This window comes from Macaca mulatta, chromosome 8 (genome assembly GCF_049350105.2).
Source record: "Macaca mulatta isolate MMU2019108-1 chromosome 8, T2T-MMU8v2.0, whole genome shotgun sequence".
NCBI lineage: Eukaryota > Metazoa > Chordata > Mammalia > Primates > Cercopithecidae > Macaca > Macaca mulatta.
In genome coordinates this window covers 118,725,168-118,751,200 of record NC_133413.1, presented here as the reverse complement: position 1 = coordinate 118,751,200, position 26,033 = coordinate 118,725,168, and the positions used below count along the sequence as shown (strand labels likewise).

The window sequence follows — 26,033 nt, the reverse complement described above, 5'->3', positions numbered from 1 at the left end:
GGTACTGTTAAACAAAGAAGAAATAAAGGTAATAGCTGTAGGCAGCTGCCTACTGTAATGGGATTATCACTACATTTAAGTTGAAGCTTATAAATTACTACGGAATGACAATGTGCTTAACAAATATAAAATCTTGGCAAGAAGTTATTAAAATTTTGAAAAAATACAGTGATACTGGCCAGGCTCAGTGGCTCATGCCTGTAATCCCAGCACTTCGGGAAGCTGAGGCGGGTAGATCGCTTGAGGCCACAAGTTCGAGACCAGCCTGGCCAACATGGTGAAACCCCGTCTCTACTAAAAATACAAAAATTAGCCAGGCACGGTGGCACATGCCTGTAGTCCCAGCTACTCAGAGGCTGAGGCACAAGAATCGCTTGAACCTGGGAGGTGGAGGTTGCAGTGAGCCGAGATCACGTCACCGCATTCCAGTCTGGGCGACAGAACGAGACTGTCTCTCAAAAAAAAAAAAAAAAAAAAAAAAAAGTGAAACTAAGGCAGACAGCTATAAGAGGCACGGAATTACTTATTACACAAATATAATTGCTAGAGTAAGCACTAATCCAGTGACTGATGCGGAGGAGGTTTGAAGGGGAAAAGGCAGTGAGACAACGTGCAGGCACTATTTTCTTTACAGAAAATGTAAATTTCAAATGGTTCATCATGTTGAAAATGCAGTTACTAATTTCATGTGTACAAAGAGTAGATCTTTGTTGTAACAAAGATTAGCAGAAAATTACCTTCATATGAAAAGAGTTCTTTCATGGAAGATATTAATTAGCTGCCTATTACTCATGGCAGAATAAACCAAAAATGACTGTAATATGAAAAATTAGACTAGATATGGAGAATAATTTATTAGCAGAACTATTCAAAAGGTTAAAAGCAGCTGATATTGACAATACTTTTCTTTCTAAACACTTCTAGATTGTCAATTCCTCTACAATCCCCACTTGCCCAAAGTGGTAATGGCAAGTCTGCAGATGCCTCTGTATATTTTTAGTAAAAATAAATTTAAATATATTTATTATAAATACCATAAATATTTGCTATGAACGGTTGCCATTTTAAAACCTGATTTGTGTCTAAATGAAATTTAACTTTCAAAGTCTTTTCTATTTTACTGAAACATGTCAAATACTGTTGAAGGTAGCCTAATGGTTGTTTATTATGAAAAGAGAAAAATAAAAAATTCTAACTAAGGTAATGATAGAACAAGAAAATTTTAATATTTTCGTTTCTAAGAATAGTTTTAATTTTCTTATTTTTTCAAAATTAAAAATAACTCAGCCACTAAAACCCCTTAATCCCTACTCTATATGATTCTTGAATATTCTTTCAAATAATTTACTATTAAAGGATTCAATAAATATAACTTGCATAAAAGTTAAATTTAAGTGTCATAACATATTTACCTTAAGGCATTTTATATGTAAAAATCTCAATTATGTCCTATATCAAAACAAAAATTTTACAAAGAAATATTGCTGAACTTTGGAGAATGACATGTTTTAAGCAAGATTCATCAGAAGGATATTACAGCAGATAAAACAATTCAAATAGTCCACTGGAATGTACAGCAAAATCCAATTCAACAATATAAACAAAGTCAAAATAATCTGCTTCTGTCAGCTACATATGCTGTGTCTTTGCTATCACCAGTAAGGAGTTAACTAGAAACTGAGTTCTTAAACAATATATCCACTGTGAGTATAATAAAATGAAGTTAGAATCTTCAAACGCAAGTTTAATAAATCATCATGGTTTATTTAACAAGGTTATTCTACATTAGAGTTTTTTATATATATATATGTGTGATATGAAGAGACTGATGTACAATCAATAAGTCTTAAATCTCTCTTCCATGGATTTCCCCCATCTTCCCACTTAGCAGTAAAAGGCATTTTTAGGTTTATATAAACACATTCTTTACAACTGCCTTCTTAACAGAAAATCACTGTAGTATATAAACAGCACTGGGCATTTAGTAAATAAGTTACAGGCCAATAAGTTCAATTGTGCAGTTGTGAAATCTAATGTCAAAGAGTTTTTGAAACCTTAAGACTGGGTGATCTGCAATGTTTCCAACATGTCTTCGACAGCCTTAAGAGAATATTTGGTTTCCTTCTTACTTCGACCTGCAAACTAATTAAAAAAAAAAAAAAGCTCAATTAGGCTCAATTTCAATGGCAGGTTCAAAATGACAATCTTACCTTCACATTGCTAATGAAACTTAACATTGACTATTTTATAACTAGTAGGAAATCAAATATATTCTTTGTTATTTTCAGTAAGAATAAAATTTGGGTATTAAGGACATTTTCCTTTAAGGTCTTACCTTCAGTAGAAGTGTACAGAGATTTCACTGCACACTTGGCCAGTTTAAATGTTTTAAATGCTTACGCAGTATAATAACCTATAAAATCATAGATTTGAAACTATCCTACTCAGATCAAAAAAACATGAAATAAAAAGTATAATTTTAAAATGCAATTTAGCTTACATTTATGTAGGAATGTGAACCATTTCTACTCATCTGGTGTCTAAACAGATTTTTACAATTTCAAACAAAGGTACAATATTAATACAAGTTATTTCACTAAACATTTTAAAGTTACAAGTACTCTCTAAAATTATTTAAAGTAGCTCATAATTTAAGTTTCCAGATTTATTAGTTAACTAAATGATACGGTTCTGCAAACAGCTGTCAAGTAAAAACCTACGCTACACATTAAAACAATGTAAAAATGTTTTAAAGTATGCATTTCTACTTTATTAATTGTAATTTACTTACATTATAAAACTAATTGGGATTGGATTTTACTACGAAAACAAAATATAATATATCAATACATACACAAAATATACCCTATATTTGTGTATTTAAAAGCAAATCCATGGCATATTAAATTCAATATCGTACACATAATCGCTGGAGGGAAACACTGTTGAATACCACATGCTGATTTTAAAATGAGTTTGTTAACTGCACTGACAATTCCCATCATTTATTAGTCTGATTTAAAACAAAAGCGTTACTAGATAAGCAAGTGTTCCTTGTTGGAGATGGGAGAAAGTTTGTTTTATATATATATACTTTACCCATTTTCCCCCTGGTTAAGTATGACTAAAATACTTGGTATTAGCAACATCTAGTGTTTTCAAGTTAACATCAAACCACTCAATACATTTTCAAGTGACTGATCATTTCTTCAAATAACAATGCTGTCTTAAGCACTTAGTACTTGATTTACGATGTGTTCCTTGTCTTTTGTAATTACCTTAATTTGGAAAACTTCTCATGACCTGTTCAGAAAGATTAAGTGATCAAGCACAGGTAACATCATAGAAGCAACAGGCTTCAGGAACTGGTAACCTGTCTCTGACCCCTCTGGCTACAGCTTAACATTATGATTCCCTCACACTTACTACACTCTAAACCATTAGATTAGTTTCTGTAGTTGAATCCTGATTTGAAAAAGTAAATAAAGGATGTTTCTAGTGGAAATGCCAGAGGAAAAAAAAAAACTTTTCATAAAAATCCATATCACCTTGCCTTTCAAAAGGCATCACGAATTTAAGGAATTCATATGTTAAATACGGTAACAGCAATATCACATTTAAAACTTTGTCCTTTTATAATTTCCCCTGAGGACGAAAGGCTGTGGGGCATGCTTACTACTTTTGCTACCCAGTCAATAAATTACACAATACACAAGGATTTACCAGAAATAGAAAGCTTTTCCTTTTACCACCATTTATGAAATATAAATAGGAATGGTCCTAATCAGATACTTAAAGGTCTGATTCTGAGAAAATTAGGGGTACAGAATAGGACACCACATAGTAACATTACCACATAACATTTATTCTAATTGCTTTTAAATAGCAAAGTAAAAATAAAAAAAATTCTGTAGAGCTAAAACCATAACATGTATTTTTAAATACAGTATTTTTCTTGGTTTATACTTAAACATAAAAATAATACAGTGTGATCTTTTAAAATTAGCTAATTTTAAAGAGTCACCTAAAATGGTGTCAACATTACTCACAACCAGTGCAATTTGGAAAAAACCAAATGAATTTACTTGTGTCAGAACAAATAAAAGAAAGTTGGAAATATAAATCTATCACTTCAAATTTAATGTGACATGCAATTATTCTGTCTATTCCAGAATTGTATGGCAATTTAACTGATTAAGTCAGAATCATTTTTTCTCCCAAATCATGATTTAATTTTCTGTTTCCCAAAAGGACAGTAACAGAATCACCGCTGCAATCATAAATAACATATAAATCACTAGCACAGATTTAACTGTGCACCAAAGAAGCATTTATCTGGAAAATCATTGTGAGTAAGTTCACATTAAAGTTTTTCATGTGCATTAATCAAATGTGTCTGCTTCTACTGAACATGTTAAACCAATTACCTAATTGAAGAGCAAATAGTAGCCATATTCTGTTTCATCATTAAGTGGAAACAAAGAAAGAAAAGCAGTTCTTGAAACCTAATATTCCCTAATTTATAAATATCTAGAAAAATCACATATTAAATATCACATACTCTATACTGGTTTACATGCTTAGATACGATTAAGAAATTCTCACTGAGATCCCAAAGATTTACCTATTTATCAAAAATGTCATTCTCTGAAAGTTATACTCTTCTACATGATTCACAAATTCTGTATTTTTGTTTTCATACAGTTAGATTTTGCTTAAGTAAATCTTTCAAAATTCTCTGTAAGATCTACAAGAAAACTCACCAGAAAAAACACAAACACAACCAAATAATAAAAACTTGCTTATCAAATTCAGAGGTCAGTGATTCATGCATTGTAATAACTGAGATACCTTGTTTGGTATCTTTATATAATTTGTGGAAAATACATGGGTAGACAAAGTAATAGGGAAAATGAAATGGATTGTAAATGAATGAATCTCAAAAACATGCTGAGTGAAAGAAGCCAGACACAGAAGAGCACATAGCCTATAAACTCATTTATACAAAGTTATAGTACAGGCAAAACTAATGTTTGGTGATAAAAGTCAAATCAGTGCTTGTTTATCTCCCAGTGGGGGATGAGGTTGACTGCAAAATGGCAGAAGGAAGCTTTCTTGGGTGATGAAAATGCTATTTAGAGTGGGGGGCTGGTAAGGGGGTATACATATTTGTTAAAACTCAGACTGTATACTTAAAATATATGCATTTGATTACATGTAAATTATACCTCAACACACCTCAAGGGGGTCTTGTCACACTGAAGAGACAAGGAGAAGGAAAAACAAAATAACTTATGTTTTAACTTCTTTAATTCTCAGAATATTTTATTATGGCCATCTTGCAGAAGAAAAGATAAGCCAAGAGATGTTAGGTAATTTACTCAAGTTTGCATAGCTAATAATTATATCAGAGTCAAAATTTGAACCCAGACAACATGTGTCCAGCATCTGTAATCTTCTCTTTAACTACACTGAACTAGCTTCCATGGACAGAACTCATGATAGAATACAAGATGGACAGAAACACCAGATATCCATATGGGGAGCAACTGACCCCCTATTTCATATCATACATAAAAATCAATTCCAGGCCAGATGCAGTGACTCATACCTATAATCCTGGCACTCCACTGGGAGACTGAGACAGGAGGATTACTTGAGGCCAAGAGTTTGAGACCAGCCTGTACAATACAGCTGGACCTCATCTCTACAAAAAATTTAAAAATTAGCTGAGCACAGTGGCATGCGCCTATAGTCCCAGCGAGTTGGAAGGCTGAGGCAGGAGGATAACTCAACCTGGGTGGTTGAGGGCAAAGTGAGCCATGATCATGCCACTGCACTCCAGCCGGGGCGACAGAACCAGATTCTGTCTCAAAAAAATAAAAATTAAAAATTAAAAATAAATCAATTCCAAATGGGTTGTGGATTAAATATGAAAAGTAAAACAGAAATTCCGAAGACACACAGAATTCTTTATGACCATGAGTAGCAAAAGATTTCTTAAACAGAACACAAAAAACACAAACAAATGACTGAGGCATTTGAACACATTTCATTTCAGAACTTCTATTCCTCAAGATCATATGAGCAAAAAAGTAAAAAGTTATATATATTTGCTTATATATATAACTAAAAAAGGGCTCAAAGCAAAAAACTAAATAAATAAGTCATACAAATACTAATGAGAAAAATATTTCATGAAAGAGGATATCCAAATGGAACTGATCATCAGGGACATGCAAAATAAAACCATGTACCAGAATGGCTATAATTACAAAGACTGACAGAACCAAGTGTTGGTGAAGATGTGGGACTATTAGAACTCTTACCGCTGGTGGGAGTAAACTAACTTGGAAAACTGCCTTTAACTACTAAAGTTAAATATACATATATTCTATGACCCAGTATTTTCACTCAAAGATATACAGAACTGCACATACAGTAAGAACTGCACATACATGTCCACCAAAAGATCTGTACAGCAATATTCAGTATAGTTTATTCAAAATAGCCCAAACAGAAAATATTCCAAATGCATAGCAATAACTGACTAGACAAAGTATAACATTCATACAATGAACAACAGTAGAAGAAAATGAATGAACTACAGACATAAACAAGGATAAATCCCATAAACTGAATAATGATAGAAATATGCAAGACAAAAAAGAATACATACTGGCTGATTCCATAAACTACAGGGTTATAAGTGAGTACTCTTAAGGAAAACAAGAGGAGAAATTAAGAGGACTTACCAAGAGGGCTTTGGGATGCTGCAGTGTTTATATTTATTAGCCTGGATATATTTACCTTATATTAGTCACTGAAAGGCACATTTATTACTTGCATCCTTTTTTTCTGTTATAATTCTTATTTCTATATTGTAATTTAGTAAAAATTGATTTTAAAATAGTTATGTCAAAAAAGCACTCTGAAGAGCTGTTTCTCATAAATGTCTTAAAAACGATTATGTAGTATGCACAGCATTACTTTTATATTATACAAATCTTACCTTTAAATCACACACTTCCACATACTCCCAAGCCTACTCTGTGTGGAACTACATTACAGATCTGAGCTATCCCAAACTACATTTGAAGAAGCACAGTCTCGCTAATATTTATAAATACGCTGACTTACAATATGCCAACAAAACTAACATGCTCTATAACAGACAATAAAAATACACAAAGGTGACTTTCGATGATGTGATTATGGAGGCATTACATTTTTTAAATCTCCTCAATTTTCTCCAACCAGAAGGGCAAAAACGAACAACAAAAAGCCAGCACCAAAACCAACATAATAGAACCCAAGCCCACAGACGACATTTCCAAAAAAACTAGGTGCCAATTTTCTAAACCCTAGAATGTGACTATGGCATCAAGAGCAGCACGACCTACAAAAGATTAACAACTGTGTAGTAGGAGAAATAGAAATAGAGGACAACCTACTACTCTACAAGAAACCAGAAACCAAACAAATCATGAATTCTTAATCCACGAAACAAGAAAACCTGAGATGATGCATCTGCCAAGGGCCTAGAAGTCTTCATAAGCTCCAAAACAAAGATAAGTGTAAAAAACTATTCACAAATGTGAGATTAGACAAGTCTAACCATCTACTATCTTAAAATCTCTAAAATATCTAGCAAACATCCTCTTCCAGAAGGACAAAACTTCACACCCTGAAGAAAAACAATTAAAAACTGAAACCAAACCTAACAGGGCAGAAACACCAGGGCAAGAAGGAGAGATGGTTCAGATAAGGAGAGGTGAGAAAAGGAGTGATGCCCAGAGGCAGCAATCCCAGAAGGAAACAAAACAAAAAGGAAGAAACACAAACTGTAACAACAATATGTAATATTTAAAGCTGACAGCAACACTTCAGAATTCAAGATCTTGAGGCCTCTAGAAACAGAACAGTGGGCTGAAGCCAGAAAATCTTTCTGGGTCACACTCAGTTCTAAGACAGACTCTCCATTCACACTCAGTTCTAAGAAAGACTGGCTACACAAAGAGGTCATATTTGAGCTCTCTTAAGCCAAAAAAGGAGGTAGCCATAGAACAGCCAAGCTGGGAAAGCTACCCTAATCTATCTCCAACTTCCTGCCATTCCATAAACATCTCCTCCTAATAGTCCAGGAACATTACCTCATTTAAACATGGAGGACAAGAAAAATATGAATCAACTTCATAAAAAATTATGGAGAAAACATAAAATACAGAAAATGACAAAATAATTTGAAGGAAAATGAATAATAAAGGACATAGAAAAATGAAGTCTAATACACTTGTAACTGAAACCCTGAAAAAGAAAATGAAGCAGAGAAAAAAATACTTGTAATTCTATAAGCAACTTTTCTCAACTAAAAGGGCTAAATTGATGTACTAAATGGGTGTACTGTGTATTTGGGAAAACTGACCCAAGAAGAATCAATAAAACAAATCGTAGTAAGACTACTGGATTTTAAAGATAAAGAAAAAATTCCTTTGGGTAACCAGACAAAAAGTCACTTATGACAAAAAGCAAGTCAAGATGGCATCATACTTCTTGACGGCAACATTTTATTCTGAAACAGAATGAAACAGTGGGGCATGGTGATGCCTGCACCTGTAGTCCCAGCTACTTAGGAGGCTGAGGTAAAAGGATCGCATGAAGCCAGGAGTTCACTGCCAGCCTGGGCAATGTAGCAAGATCTCGTCCATATTAAAAGTAAACAAAAAAAAAACCAACTGAACAATATGCTTAAGATACTTAGGTAAAGGATCAACGGGTATATAAAAAGCCAAACTGTCCTTTAAATATAAAGGCTATAGACAAATAAGGCTAAAGATATAAGAAGATGTGTTTTCCCATGAGTAAATTTCTCATGAAAAATAATTTCCCAAAAATCTGCTAAGGATGAGCTTTAGAAAACGAAGATACAAATGGAGAAGTTTCAGTAAAAGATCTGAAGTATAAGCAGACTGCACAAACTTTGTTACGCAGTTTGATTAGTTTACTTTAAGGCTTTTCTTCCTTCTTTTCTATTTCTTGAGATACTTATGATTAAAAATATACTCACATACCCCATCTGCTTCTGAAATGCGACATATTTATTTATCCTGAGTTTTTAGAATTAGTTTGCGTTTGCCAAATGCAGAACCACTGAGATTTCCAGATTGTAAGGTCAATTATGAAATAATAATACTAACAGATTCCTCTTGAGGGGATAAAAAGGTAGTCTTAAAACCACAAATTAATTCTACACAAAATACATTTCATAAAGCCCCAAAGGCATATAAGTCCAATGCCAGACATCTGACTTTGTAGTTTGTAGAAACAAAACTAAGAAATACATTAACTGACCTACATAGCAAAATGATCAATAAATACTAACCTGATAAGCTCTGTTTATTTGACTAGCTGCCCAACTAGCATATTTCATGTTGTCCTTTTTCGTTTTTGCACTTGCTTTTGGATTAGAAGCAATATGACTTGCCGACTAAAAACAAACAAACAATAACATCAAAAGCAAAATTCCTGTTTTGCTAGTCAAGACAATCAAAAACATAAGGGACATGGTTGCAATGGGATGATAATAAAGAATTTTTAAAAACTGTACCAAAATAATTTTTAATATAAACATAAAATTGAATATTAGTGCTTAAAAATGAAAATACATTTTAAAATATAGTATAAATCCAAAATAGTGGAAAGGGAAAATATATTTTAAATAATACCTAAAATTATTTAATTACGTATCTGTAACAGCTCTTAAAGGTAAAACTCCGTATCGTTTAAATAAAGAAGCTATAGAAGAACACTTTATAAACCAAAAGCACTTTACCACTGTAGGATATTACTGGTACTATTTCTTGTTATTGAATTACATAAGCTTGCCTATGTCAGAATCACGTAATTATTGAATATTTATAGAAAAAGGAAACTCAAAAATAATTTAGCCTGACATCCTACATTAATAGATAAAAGAAATTTAAGTCCAATAGGAGAGATTTAACTTGACCAAAGCAAAATAATGGGTCTTTGAAATAAAGAAGATCTTTATCTCTAATCCATTTCTCTTTTCACTATACCATGAGTTTTCAAACTGTGTTTCAGAGAACCAATTAGTCCCTGCAAGTTGATCCACCCTCTCCTTTTTAAAAATGTATTTAAATGAGCAGTTCTTAATCTGGGATCTGTGAAAGAATCCATAAAACCCCAAAATCATATGCTAATTATTAAATGTATATATTACTGTGAAGAGTAAGATATAACTTTAATCCTATTCTTAAATATATTTTACTCTTAAAAGAATCTGACCATGTGATTCAAAAAAAGGTTAAGCCTTTGTTTTATGCCAGGCTGTGCTATAGCCTCTTTCACCTATGTCTCCGTCTCTGCCAGTGAAGAATCTATATCCCCAAATCTCACTTTTATACCTCTATGACTTTAATGTTACCTTCTTCTTATGAATTTTAGTAGATGCAGTGGTTACGAGAAAAACTATGGAGTTAACTTCCAGGGCTGGAAACCCAACTCAATCATTTAGGAGCTCTGTGCCCATTTTTGGGCAAATTAATTAAATCCGTGTCTCAGTTTCACCACCTGAGAATAGTATTGAGAGCACCTACTCAAATACTTGATGTGAGGATTTATTGATTTAAAATAAAAAATACAGGTCAGAACAAGGCCCAGCACATAAAGTGCTATGTATAAACTATTATTAATAATATGTTGTATATTATATAGTTTTTAAAATTAGTATGTATTTGATAAAGAGATACTTCTACTATAGTATATTTTCAAGCCATTGCAATTCGCTTTGCTAGAATCCAGGAAAATTTTATTGAAATACATTTGAACCATTTTCTAATCATATTTTGCCATTCCTTTTTAAAAATTATTTCATTTTTATTTCTTCCTATCTCCATTTCTTCAATCAGTTCTTTATCATTGAGCTGCAACTAGAAGACACTTATCAAGAAGTCTGTCAAAAGAACAGGATAAATAAAAAATTCAAAGAACTAACTGACATATTAAAGTTTATTTTTCCCAGCCTTTCTTATTTTAGAGAGGTGCTCACTTTATATACATGTCTTAAAGGTCAGCAAATTATTCCTCCATTTCCCATACTCTTACTAATTGACTTTTCTAAACTCTGCATTTGGCATACCTAAACAAGAGATCATTATATACTTCCCACAATTTACAAACTGTTTTTCTACACCATAAAAAATGTTTTAATTTTATATATTAGGGATTTTATTTCTAATGTATTTTATTGGCATAGTTTAAAAATACGTCATACAACTATAATTTAGGGAAGAAATACAATAATGTTGGGCATAAACCCAAGAATATCAAAACAAGAAATCATGTTTTTTTTCCTGTTACTATTTAATTTTATAAGGGCAGATTTCAATTCTGATACGATAAAAGATAGTTTACCAAAAAAAAAAAGTCAAACAGGCTGTAGTAACATTCAAAAATAAAACTGGCTTACAAGCTATTGCTCAGAATTAATTACAGAAAAATATTATATGCTTATCAATAAAATACAAAAAACAGGAGAGGAATGATTGGAGGGGATAGTTGAATGGATTTTAGGTGACAGATTTTTAAAAATAACATTAAACATGCACCGCAACTCACCATATAAAGCCCAAACAAAGCTCTCATATTTCTGTTGTTCAGCTTCAATGCCTGTGCAAAATACTTTCTTGAAAGTTCGAGGTTTTCAAGTCCACCTTGGGTATATTTAACCTGTTAAAAATTGCAAAGTGCTGAAAACCGTTTATTTTACTACTTTGAAATATAGCATGGTTTCATCATACCACAGGCATTAAGTAATCGAAACAGATATTCTCTCTAAAAACAAATACAAGATGTTAAAAGAATTCACCTAAAGGTTTTTAAAGCTAATCTAAAATTTCAAACATAACCTTCCCCCAAAAAGCTATTCTGTTCTACGAACATTGAGATGACTGAGTAGTTTTTAAAACAAAAATGCTGCCACAATAAAAAGCCAGAATAATTTCTATTTCAGCTGCCTCACAAATGCTTCACTTCCCATTGTATTTTCTATTACTGGCATTATAAATGTGGACTTAAATATTGAATTGTCCTTTCATAATCTGTACGGACATTCTTTAATAATGAATCCCTTCTAGCCTTATAGCATTCAATTGTACTGCTATTCTTAACAGTATGCAAATTAAATAAATACTTCCTATGTCCCAACTGGCTTTAATACAAATTTCCCTGAATATGGATTTAACAATCATAATCACTATAAATGTCTCAGAAGCCATTAAGTGGTAGCAAATGTGATATAACTTATAATTAGGAAAGAAAATAGTACACAAATATAAAAATACAAGGAATTTCACTGTTTTAAGTATGTCTTAATTGAAGTCAGTATTACCACTGCAATGTTAAAAAATTTAAACTTTTATTCCCACAATGTAATGTTCATCAGATGTTTTAAACATATACTTGCTTAACATGAAGGAAATATTCTTAGTTCCATAATAATACCGAATAGCAACCAAAATAAAATTATATGCCATTGTTCTGAAAACACTTACTTCAGCATACTGCTGACAGTATAAGTGGTTGTGTGGATTAGTCATCATTAGTTCCTCTAAACAAAAGGCTGCTTTTGCATAGCTAAAAACACATCAAGAGGAGAAATTAATTTTAAAAGTCACAAATTTTTATTTTAGTTAAACCTTGAAATAATTTAAAAACAACTTTAGTGATGTTAAACAATATATTCACAAAATAATTTACATAGCTTTATTAATATTTGTCATCTGACATTCATAAATATCAATGACATTAAATTTTATCATGAAATTAATAAACACAGGCTTAAATCTTAAAGCAGCCTGTAAACAATCAATAGATACTGCATTTTAAAAATTGGGTCACTCCTACTACATCTCATCATTACTAATAAGAAAGGCTTCAAGACCTTGGATCAAGTTGTATATAGAACAACTTCTGGAAGTTGACTGATCATTTAAAAAAATATTCAAACAGCTAATGTGTAAGGAGAAAATAAATACTTTATTAAATATTCTCTACTCACTAAAAATTCTTCACAGGCATATATTTACCAACATATTCTATTACAAAGATTTGTCTCATTACTTAAGTTTACTGTCAAATGCCAAATTATAATAAAGTTATTAATTTCTAAGCCCATGAACAAGTTGGTTTTGATATACACTGTGCTACTATTTAATCTTGTGGTAGAATAAACAAAAATCTTGCTGAAAACCTAAGGAAAGAGAACTGCCAGAAAGAGCTCTGGAAAAACATTTTAAAGCATGTGACTATAATTCACTAAATATATTTTAAATGTTTAATGCCATGTGACTATCCTCACTATCTATAGGAAATCCTAATGAACACAGGTGTTACAAGATTTCTTCCCAGTGAGGAACTGATGACACTACCCAACAAAAAGAGGTTACCTAAAGTTATTTTTGGCATTTGTTACCAACATACAAAAGTATCTACCTTGACACTAATGCCTGATATACTTTTAAAATTATTTTCCTGTTTCACACAAGTATAAGCTAAGTTTTACTAATTGTTTATTAGGTGTCATGCATTTTCTATGTGTGTTACATGTATTAACTCATTTAATCCTACCAAAATCCTAGGAAGAAGGAAATTATTATCACCATGCTAGAGCTGAGAATACTGAGGCACAGAGCTGTAAACTGAATCCCAGGCTGTGCCACTCCAGACAGCCTGTACTCTTTAACCACTACATATGCTGTTTATATGCATTACACATAACACTGAAAAACTGAAGATCTCAATGGTAACATGAAAATGTGTACAGCAGTCACACCCAAATGGACTGAGGAGAAAAATACACCCTGCAGATTACCTAATAATTACAGCAGTTTAGATTTATGAAGGACCATATATATATACTCTCATCTAAGATCATGCAGCTATTTAGCCCTTTCCATTTTTAAATTCAAAACCTAGCATTGGTTCTTGACACATGATAGGTATTTAGTAAGACTGAACAAATGACTAAATAAATGTCTAAAACAAATGTATTATGACTACCTACTTAATATCTATCACTCTAAAAGAAAAGGGAAAATTTGTCTCTACCTTAAAACACTTTATCAAAAGACAGTTTTCTTCTAAACATGTTCCTTTAAGTATAAAGTATGATACCAAAAATTCATGTTGAGACTAAGAATAAAAGTTCTTAGAGCTTTAAATGGGTTGAGCACAACTGTGACACTGGTGCATAAAGCAAGATAAAATGGGCAGGGAGTAGTAGCTCTTAGGGTAAAATATTTTATCAAAAATCAATTAGCATCACATAGAGAAAAGGATTCCTTCCCCCAATTTTACAAAGTATGGTATCAAACTAATTTTGTGGATAAAATATAGAATTAAATAAAATTAGGGCTAGAAGGAGCTCAAGATATGGTCTAGTCCAGCTTTTCTAGGCCATTGTTAGGCCACACAAAAAGTGACTATTTCCTCAATCTTGTCAGGGATAATACATAGCCAGTACTATTCTAGGTGCATAGAAAAGTTAATTCATTATATACAGTGACTCAACAAGACTAAGAATAGAGAAGTGAAAATAATTTGAATCTACTTAAAACAGAATAACAATTGTTATTACAATGTTAGAGTCAGTACTAGGACTAAATAAAGTTTCTTCTCTTCCTTACAAAAGTATATATAACTAAAGGTTACAGTATTTGGTAATGTGTGTTACTTTACCAACATCACGATTTTTCCTTACAGAATTGTGGTAATTCCCTTTGATATGGAATTTTAAAAGGCTGGACCTATGAAAAGGAACTATAATCACAATCATAATAAATGTATTATACTAAACTGTTCCTTGCTGTATAGTATCTAGTTTCAATTACAAATCGAGTAAAAACATTTTGTCTTTCATAATGTGAATGTATTTTTGCTCACAAAGGTTGAGTATCCCTTAACCAAAATGCTTGGGACCAGAAATGTTTCAGATTTCAGAATTTTTCAGATTTTAAAATATCTGCATTATCTTACTGGTTGAACATTCCTAACCCAAAAATCCCAAATCCAAAATGCTCCAATGAGCATTTCCTCTGAGCATCATGTTGGCACTCAAAAAGTTTCAGATTTTGGAGTACTGTGGATTTCAGGTTTTCAGGTTATGGATACTTAACCTATAATACATATTGGTAGTGCTGACACACAAAAAATTAACTGTAGTTTTAAAACTTTAGAACAAGAGTCTCAATATGGTCAATGGGTGTAACATATACCCCTGGAATAACTAAAAACAAACTATAATTTATAAATCAGAAACGAACTTATAAAAGTAACTTAAAAATATAAAACGGTTATGTGGCATAATTCTATATCCCTTTTTCTCTCTATAAAAACATTAAATAGGGCTATATGAAAATTATACTACAGATATTTATTTGGAGTTAAAAATTCCAGAGCTGGGCATAGTGACACACCCGTAGTGCCAGTTACACAAGAGGCTGAGATGGGAAGAGCACTTGAGCCCAGGAGCTCAAGTTTAGTCTGGGAAATGTTGTAAGAAAACGTACATCTGTCTCTTAAAGAAAAAAAAATAGTTCTAGATCTAGGCTACCAAAGCTGCCTGTGACCTATTATACTTAAAAAAGCTTATAACTGTTCATACGCAGAAAAGAATATTAAATGTTAAATATATCTAACATTTTGAAAACTGCTACATTTTTGCCACTGTGTCCACGAGACTGGTGCTAAAACTGATATCCTACGATAATTTAACATTCCACCAAAAAACTCCTCCTATAATGACTTGCTCAAACATGTCAAATGAATCATATGAATTGACTGCAATTTTCAGTTTCAAAAAATCTGTAGATATGTATTTCCACTCACCTAAACATAAATATTCCTTCTACGTGTTCAATTAGAAAAAATAAATGGTCATTTTGTAACTACCTTCAAGACCAAAAAGACTTTCGTGATACTAGATAAAAGGGTAGGCTGACCATAGTTATCATTTCGTCTAAAAAATTTTTTTCAGGTGCTCCTACATCTTTGTATTTCTTGATTTTTTGAGATTTCTCAGTTCATTTCTCTTAAGTGTACATTCACCTCTATTTTAATAAACTCTTTAGATTCAAAACAAAGCAAAACTGAACATGGTGCCACATGGTGAAACAAATAAATAAATTTAATGGTAGGTTAAAAATAAGGTATAACCTAAATTTGATGATGAAATAAATATTAGAAATACATGCAAAAAAATAAAATTGCAAATGAAGTAGGGGAAAAAAGGTGATATATTTTTTAAGCTATTAAAGGTAGCAGACATGATGTTAAAAACTGATGAATCTGATTTTCTAAAAATGTAAAGTTTCTATAATTTTAAGAAGTCAGTATTTAAAAAGCATATAACAAGGATATACTTTCGACATACGGTTACTCTCCTTTACAAAAAAGAGCTCTTAAAAATGAACTAAAAAGGTAGAACCAATTTCACCTATCAAACTTGTAAAGATTAAAAAAGAATCACAATATCCAATATTGTTAAGGGACTCTAGTAAACGCTGGTGTGCTGGTAAACTGATGTTAACATTCTAGGGAACAATCAGGAACTATCATCAAAACCACAGAAAACGTACATCTTATTTAATCAAGCAATTTTAGTTCAAAGAATTTAACCCAAGGAAACAAAATAAAAATGATCACTACAGCATTATATATAAAAATATAAAAATACCTTTATATCTCCCTAGGAAACTGGTTAAAAATACTAGGGTAAACTGGTAAGATGAAATAATATAAAACCATTCAAAACACACTGCAGATTGTTATAGTGACAAGAAATTTTTGACAAAATATAAGGGAAAGTATAAAGTACGAAAGATAGTTTTATTTTGGGCTTTTGTTTTAAAAGGTAAGGAAGGACAAAATTCAAACTATAGTTAACTTAGGATGCTGGAATTACATGTAATTTTTGTCTTGGTCTTTATGCTTTATTGTGTTTCTCAAATTTTCTGCATTAGGTATTCCTTTAACTTGAAAAAAAAATCCTTGTTAATTTGAAATGTTTAAAAATGCTTTCAGTTAGAAAAGTTTTAAAAACTACAAAAAAATGTTAAATGACTGTCAACTGTTTTCGAAACAAAATAAAATTAATGCTAATTATTTTTACTATATTCTAAAGATTCAATTTCATGTATTTAAATATAAGTATTATACACTGCCTCACATGCATAAGAAATAAGTATGTTTACATATGTGTACAACAAGCACATCATCTATACTGAATGTGATTCAGGAAATAATTTCCTAATCAAAACCAGAGTATCTGTTTCAGAGTATAGCAGAGAACTTCAAAAATGTTCCCAGAATATACTATACATTCATTAAATCACAGCTATTACTTTTATTTTAGCTCTCACTTTTCTTAGACTTATGCAAATAGACTTCAATCCTCTCTATCACATTATATATATAGACCACAGACAACAGACAAATGTCTTCATTCTATTTCTCATCAGTTGTTTGTAGTATGAGAACAAGGTTAAATATTCATGCACAAGAAAACGTGCATAAGAATCTGATTCTATTCTGTCAAAAAAGAAGGAAAAGAAGCAATGTCATATACTTCAGATTCAGAAGAACTAAGAAAAAAAATAAAAAACATGCCTCTAGATGGAGGTTAGCATTAATGCTGTAATATTAGCAAACTTGCACTAAGACTCTGGACTAATCCTCTCACACTGGGATTTCCTCCTGTCACTACAGCAATAAAAAAGCTAACAAAAACATTAAACATCCAATAAGCAAGATCCTACAGCATTCAACATTCTTGATTATTCTCAGTTTTTTACCCAGGCAACAGAATGCTTCTACTTTGGAAGAGTTGATTCTCTCAGTACTAAGGCTAATACATGCATACAATTGACAGAATTTTTAAACAGCAGGGAGTATAATACTCTTTGTATTATAAGAACAATCTGAACTCTAAAAATTCACATTTTTGATTCACCAAAAATAAATTTAGCTTAGCAAATGCAGGCCTTTTTACTTCCAAAGAATGTCACCTATATTTGAAAGAAAAACTTATTTCCTAAACATAAACAATATGGCAAAACACAAATGACCCAGTTAAAGCTATTCACATATTATGACCAGCAAATTATTGATTTATTTTCATTTAATTGTTGATTTGTTTTGTTTTTCATTTCAAACAACATGATTCACACCTTCTCACCAATCCTCTGGAAACCACAGTGCTTTCTGAACTTACAGTGATGAAAACTGCACTCAACAAAATGTTAAGTGTGTTTAATAACTTACTCATGTTCATTGATGTAAAGTTCTGCAAGTTCATGCCAGGCTTCTTGGTCTCCAACAAATCTGGTGAGAGGAAAAGAAAAAAAAAGTAAGTGTGTAGATATTCTGCAAATGAACAGCATGAAGACAAACAGGAAAATCAAATGCAAATTCCATTTTAATTAAAAAAGATTTATCAGAATAACAAAACACGATCCTCTTGTAAAACACTCACTGTTCCAGATACTCATTCAGTTCCCGAATGGCCTCAACATTTTTCCCCTGGGCTTTTCGAATGGCAATCTTACGCTTTCTTGCAGCCTGTGGGTTGACATTAATAAAGGATTAGGCCCTCATGATTCCTTGGGGTTTTGTAAAGAAGGTAATTTGACTGTGCAAATTATTATCTCAATGCCAGAGAAATTCCATTGTAGAACTACTGCTTAGTGGGAGTTTATAAACATACCCCATGACATCCCACTGGGGAATTCAAACATTCCTCTAACAATCACATATGCTTTACTTTTGATGCACACAATGTATGCACCGTTTCATCCAAATAAATAACCATCCAGATTCTGATAATTACTAGCCAGCAGGGAATCCTAATCTTTATCCAACTTAAAGTCCTTTACTCTGTCTCATTCATAAGATCTGTATCCTAAGAGGTGGAGGAATGGTGGAGATTAGGGGGAAAAAAATCTCACCATGGCATGGCCTTTGAATATCATTATATAAATATGGCTTCTGACAACTTTTTCACAATTTTAAGAGAAAATCTACCCATGAGTCTTTCACAAGAATAATACAGTCCTGAAATAAAAATTGTATAATAAGTAAAACAATTAAAAGTTGTATTCTAAAGTTTTTAAAATGATAAACATAAAAATCAGTGCCATTTATTGTGCATTCATCAAATATGTACCAGACTTCTACTGTTTGCTAATATTGTGCTACACAATGAAAATATAAAGATAAAAAAGAAATGATAATTCCTTGCAGAAGCTCATTCTCATGACAAAAACATATCAAATAAAAAATTTAATGCAGTAAGAGCAATGACAGAGATATCTAGGGTGTTATGAAAATAAGGAAGAGATCCTGACACATGCTGTGGCAGAGTGGACAAAGTGGAAAGACAGAAAGCAAAGACGGTCCCACATGTGATACCCGTACTGAAAAAAAGAGTAAGTAGACATTAAAAATCAAAATAGGAAGTTATTTATGGAAACTCATGTGCATAGTGGGAAGAACACACGAGCAAAGGCCTTGGAGAAAGCAGTACTGTATGTAATCCAAGACTACAAGTTTGAGGCTGAGGTAAACAGTCAGGAACCGGAGCACACTGTATAAATTATTAAATTTACATCCCCTCTATGTTTGCTTCAAATACAGAAGGATAAACAATGAAACATACTATAACTGAGGCCAAGCTAAACTTATTAATTATGAATAAAATTTCGTATTGTTTTATATAATATTCCACAAGATGCAGACAGAAGTAAAATGGATATGGCCTCTTTAGAGTATCAAGAGCTACTCATTATGGGGTGGCAAGTGAGTGATTTGGCTCTGAAGAAATGAAAGTAAAAGTTTAGAGAAATCAAGAGACTAATAAACAAGGGTCAGAGCAATGTTTATAATAATTGTGGTAATATTTGGGTAATTAAAAATGATGTCTTAAGAATATATATTCTTAAGCATATCCTGAGAGTAAAAAAAAAATAAAAAAAGAATCTATATCCTTAACCAGGTCATGCCAAAGGCCTTAGTGCAATGCCTGTCACACAGTAGGCACAGGCAAATATTTTTAATTTTTAAATTTATTTATTTTAATTAATTAATTAAATTATTTAATATTTTAATATATTTTAATTTTTAGAATTTTACTAAGTAAAACAAAAATGTACCACAATAAATGAAAAGTTTTAAAAGTCTCAAGAACTCAGAAGTAAAAGTAAAGCTCTGAAAGTAACTCAAACCCTAAAACCATTAAGAATTTTAGACTTAAAATGGGAGCATTGTCCCTAGTCCTCCCAATAGATGAGGGATAAATTAACATGTAATCAAGAAACTTACTTTTGGCCATATCTGATTTCACCAAAATTTGAAACATTAATTTAATCTTTCATTTTTCATGACACTACTTCTTCCACAGACAATATGCAGAGCAAAAAGTCTGTTTTGAAATCAAAAAGACAAGAAACTGAATCCCAATTCTTATCACTTACTAGCTTTTTTAACCTCTGCAAACCTCAGTAATACCATCTACCTTCAAGCATCAATATAAAACAACTAACACAGCATATAATAATATTAAATAAATGTTATCTTCCTTTTTTAACATTTGGTTCCAGGCTTAATGTTTATGTGTTAAATCTTGCCACAAAATTCTAACCAAACAATATTTAAAGGACTGGAACAGACTTGCTTTATTTGATATTTATATCTTGTCCCAATCCTTACAGGATTTGTAACAGGAGAGATGAGATACTGTATGCAGTGAAAACTTGTTGAAAACAATTGGATTCACCTGGGAGCAGAGGTGCATGCCTGTCATCTCAGCACTTTGGGAGGCTGAGGTGGGAAGATCACTTGAGCCCAGGAGTGAGAGACCAGTCTGGGCAACATAGTGAGACCCTGTCTCTACAAAAATAAAAATAAATAAACATTTTTTTAAAAAGAAAATATTGCATACAAATGTCACAAATCAAACAAAAAAATCAAAGTATAAATATGATAGCAACTAACACATCTATAGTAATAAGTGGCATGAACACTGTCCTGGACACTTAGGTACAATAAGTTTCATGAAGGTGGACTGAAAACACCTAACTTTGACTCACTGTTTCAGTTATTTGACCACAGAATCATTCCTCTACTGTTGAACACATACAAACACAATGTTTTCAGGTCAGCAGCTTTCTGCAGAATACAGTTTGTAAAGCAATATTTTAGACTGTTTCAAAGATCATTAATCTTTAAAAATAACTTTTAAAAGAGAATTCTTTTGAAAATGATGGAAAATAGATGTGTATCCAACTGAAATGTGTCAAGAGGGAGAACTAGGGTATCTGAAATTTCTGATTCTCATCCTAGATTCTTCTATAAGACTTCCTAAAAGAGGCTGTGCACAGTGGGTCATGCCTGTAATCCCAGCACTTTGCAAGGCTGAGGCAGGTGGATCACTTGAGGTCAGGAGTTCGAGACCAGCCTGGCCAACACGATGAAACCTGGTCTCTATTAAAAATACAAAAATTAGCCAGGTGTTGTGGCGCACATCTATAATCCCAGCTACTCGGGTGGCTGAGGCAAGAGAATCATGGAACCTGGGAGGTAGAGGCTGCAGTGAGCAGAGATTGCACTGCTGTACTCTTGCCTGGGCGACAGAGCAATACTCTGTCTCAAAAAAAAAAAGACTTCTTAAAAGAAAGAAGCAGATTTCTTACAAAGTAAATAATTCATTATTATTTTGAATTATGTCCATTTGTGGTGGCTAGCATGACTCTAAGAATTATGCAAAAAAGAAATTTAGTATTAATTTTGTAATAACCAATTCCATCTGACAAAAACTTCAGGAAGATAGAAGACTTTAAATACTAGGCTTGGCCAGACACGGTAACTCACGTCTGTAATCCCAGCACTTTGGGAGGCTGAGGCAGGAGGATCAATTGTGGTCAGAGGTTCGAGACTAGCATGGCCAACATGGCGAAACTCCATCTCTACTAAAAATAAAAAACTTAACCGGGAATGGTGGTGGGTGCCTGTAATCCCAGCTCCTCAGGAGGCTGAGGCAGGAGAATTGCTTGAACCTGGGAAGCGGAGGTTGCAGTGAGCCGAGATTGTGCCACTGCACTCCAACCTGGGCGACAGAGTGAGACTCCATCTCGAAAACAAAAATAAAAGAAAATACAAATAAAAATAAATAAATACTATGCTTTATTAATTAGAGAAGCATGTCCCCAAATCCCTAGTGTATGAGCAATATATTTCTCAATCATGTAAAATCTAAGATATAGCGTTTTATCTCCTACTATTCTAAAATTTTAAACAAACGTTTAAGTGGTAACCATTCAGCTATGCAAAGCCAGTCTTCCTAATTAAAATATACATGGTAGCTTAAAAAAAAACCCTACTAAACTATCATTACCATATGAGCAAAGGTATATTATTAAGTCACAAACTTTTTACTAAATAACAGCCTTTTACAGGTTAGTTCTTCTAAAGAAAATCATACTATCCTGACATAAGAACCAATCTTTATCATAATTGTATTAAATTAAGCAGATAATTTAATCCTGGCCAAAAAGACACAACAGGACCAGATTTACTCCTCCTGCCTTAAGATATGGGACATTAGGCAATGAAGGGCAGTGACTCCTGAGAGGTGGGGAAACAAACCAGGTGAGTCCCATTTTTATTACCCTGGCTCACTGCTTTGACAGTTTCAAGGGTGCTGTGCAGGAAGGGGAAAACCAGGTTGAGCCAAGTTCAGGAGTTCAGGAGAAAGAGCTGAAAGTCCACGATGATCAAAGAGGCTGGACTTCATAGGACAGAGTGCCAAAGAGAGAAAAATATAGAATAAGGACTCTGGGGCTCTGCAGTGGTCCCCTTGAGTACTTAGTTTTGTACTGATCAGTGCATGCGGGTGAGGAAACTACCCAAGGCCAGGGAAACAAACACCAGAAAGGGTTAAGGGGAACAGTGCACAGCACTGATACAAGGCTGGAAACAGTCTCTTCTACCAGTCAGCCTGGAAAATGTCATGATTCATGGGCACTGAATAGAGTATCCAGAAGGATCTTGCTTCAGTAATGGGGTATAATTAGCCCTGGTCTAAACACTGTTCTGGATCAGGTCTAGCAAACACTCAAAGGTTCAAACTATTTGCAAGTAACTTAACTGCAGCCCAGAAGAAAGCTCAAGAATATAGGAATACAAACATGGAAAGAGAGGCAAACATGGCTGTTGAGTCTCATTTAGAGCACACTTTAAGCATGGCTCTGTTCACTATCTTGATTGTGGTGATGGTGTCACAGGTGTATACAAACATCAAAACTTACTAAATTGTACACTTTAAATATGTGCCATTTATTCTATGTCAATTACATGTGAAAGCAGTTAAAAACTAGTGCTAAGAAGACTACATGTTAATAGTCTTGAATATTTAACAGCTTTGATTTTGCATTTCTTTTTTTTTTCTTTTTTTTTTTTTTGAGACAAAGCTTCGCTTTTGTCCCCCAGGCTGGAATGCAATGGTGCTATCTCGGCTCACTGCAACCTCTGCCTTCCAGTTCAAGCGATTCTCCTGCCTCGGCCCCCCAAGTAGCTGGGATTACAGGCGCCTGCCACCAAGCCTGGATAATTTTTGTATTTTTTTAGTTAAGATGGGGTTCCACCATGTTGGCCAGGCTGCTCGAGAACTCTGACCTCAGGTGATACACCCGCCTTGGCCTCCCAAGGTGCTGGGGTTATAGGCATGAGCCACCACGCCAGGCCGATTTTGCATTTCTTTCTTTTACTTTTTCTCCTGCCAAAGTTCTCATTTTTTCTAAATATTTGGTTTGGATCTATCTTTACAAAAGTGAATTAAGAGTCTTAAAAATGAAAACTTCTGCATAAGTGATTCTAATATTTGGAGTTAAAATCTATTATAAAGTACAAAACTTCAAAAAGTACTCAGTATGATATAGGATAAATTATTTTTTAAAAGCCATTTAGGGCTGGGTGTGGGCCTTATGCCTGTACGACTGTAATCCCAGCACTTTGGGAGGCCAAGGCGGGCAGATCACCTGAAGTCAGGAGTTTGAGACCAGTCTGGCCAACATGGTGAAATCCCATCTCTACTAAAAACAGGAAAATTAGCTGGGTGTGGTGGTATGCACCTGTAATCCCAGCTACTTGGGAGGCTGAGGCAGGAGAATCACCTGAACCCAGGAGGTGGAGGTTGCAGCGAGCCAAGATTGCACCACTGCACTCTAGCCTGGGCGACAGAGCGAGACTCAGTCTCAAAAAAAAAAAAAAAAAAGCCATTTCAAGTCTTAAAGTTTTGTCACATAATTCAAAGCTTATGTAAAATTTTAAACAACAATATACAACGTATCATACATAAAAAAAGCAATTATAATAACAAATACACTGGTTCAAAAACCTAAGATAAAAATAGAAACACACATCTTAGTTTCTGTGCATTCATACAGAGCAGTAATGGGCACTGAAGGAAGTATATACTGCAGTTTGGTAGCTATCTGCAGAATAAATGAATACATCACAAATTTTACAGCAGGAAAGAAATGAGGAGCAGGCAGTGATAATTCTCTCTCTTCATTTTATGTAGACAAAAACCAAAGCGCAGTCTTACACTGCAAATCCTGGGGCTCCTGAATCTGTTCATGTCTCTTTTTTGCCATAGTCTCTTGCTCTCTGGACATTTACTACTCAGTTGTACAACTCCTTATTCATATAATGTCTAACTGTGAATAGAGTCAAGCAGCATATCTCCCAAAAGCCACACAAAACCCTAGGTTTTGAGTGATTATCAAGCAACCAGAATGAGGCTCAACAAGGCTTCTTGTGGCTGTTGAGTCTCATTTAGAGCACACAAAAAACGATTTTAACAAAAACCAATTTTGGCCAGGTACAGTGGTTCATGCCTGTAATCCCAACACTCTGAGAAGGCCAAGGCGGGAGGATCACCTGAACCCAGGAGTTTCAGAACAGCCTAGACAACACAGCAAAATGTTGTCTCTATGAAAAATTTTAAAAGATTACTTGGGTATGGCGGTATACGCCTGTAGTACTAGCTAATCAGGAAGCTGAAGTGGGAAGACTGCTTGAGCCCAGGAGTCAGAGGTTACAGTTAGCCACAATCGCCTCACTGCAATCCAGCCTGGGCAACAGGGCGAGATCCTGTCTCAAGAAAAAAATAATAATTCTATCATAGCTTCCTTAGCATAATATTCTATACAATAAAAATTATGCTTAGATTTTTAAAAATAAAAACAAGTTATTCATCTTCACATACTCTTCAATAGTGGCAAGTACAGTCTTGTTAAATGACTAAATTTAAATAATAAAATTTCTGTAGGAGTAATAGCTGGTTGTCATGTGTTAACTACCTACTCTCAATTCCATTTTTTACCATTGCTTCTTTCCTCATGATAAAGAGCCTTAATTTCTGAAATCAAAGTACCTATCCAGAGTTTCTTACTAACTGTACAATCTCGGGCAAGTCACTTAACTTCTCTATGATCTTGTGTGCCTATAGAATAAAGACAATATCTGAAAGGATTATGATAATGAGATAATATATGTAAAGTGTTTAGCTCAGTGATGGCCCATAGTAAATATTTGATAAACATTACCTTTCTTCATTATCACGTCATCATCATTTTCTTCAATTCTACCACTCCTCCTTTCACCATTTTCCTCATATTTATACTCTGCTTTGTAGAAAGCTGCAGCTTTTTCTCAGTTGTAAAGTAGAAAATAAATCTGGATGATCATATAAGCTGTTCTTTTAACTGAACATACTTTACTTAAATGTTTTCAAAAATTCACAAAATCAGAGCTCGCTAAAGAAATTATATCATCCCTTAATCAATGCTAATAATTACATTTTTTGATCTCACAAAGTTTAGATTTTTAGCCAACACCAATTCAAATAATTTGTCTGCAGCCCTAATTGATGTTCTGAATAAACAATCTTGAGGTAT

General features: G+C 33.2%; 1 protein-coding gene across 2 annotated transcripts in view; it reads right to left on the bottom strand.

The window, feature by feature from the left end:
* Window positions 1–1,743: 1,743 nt before the first annotated feature.
* The window catches only part of EMC2 (ER membrane protein complex subunit 2), a 49,392-nt gene continuing 25,102 nt past the window's right edge, over window positions 1,744–26,033 (bottom strand). Inside the window, exons 6-12 of one of the 2 annotated variants that reach the window (XM_077942337.1) lie at window positions 22,064–22,204; window positions 18,554–18,639; window positions 18,343–18,402; window positions 12,576–12,657; window positions 11,641–11,751; window positions 9,383–9,487; window positions 1,744–2,142 (exon numbers count right to left, since the gene is read on the bottom strand). In XM_077942337.1, coding sequence (XP_077798463.1) covers window positions 2,056–2,142; window positions 9,383–9,487; window positions 11,641–11,751; window positions 12,576–12,657; window positions 18,343–18,402; window positions 18,554–18,639; window positions 22,064–22,204 — 672 coding nt within the window. In that variant the 3' untranslated portion in view covers window positions 1,744–2,055. 2 annotated transcript variants of the gene reach the window in all.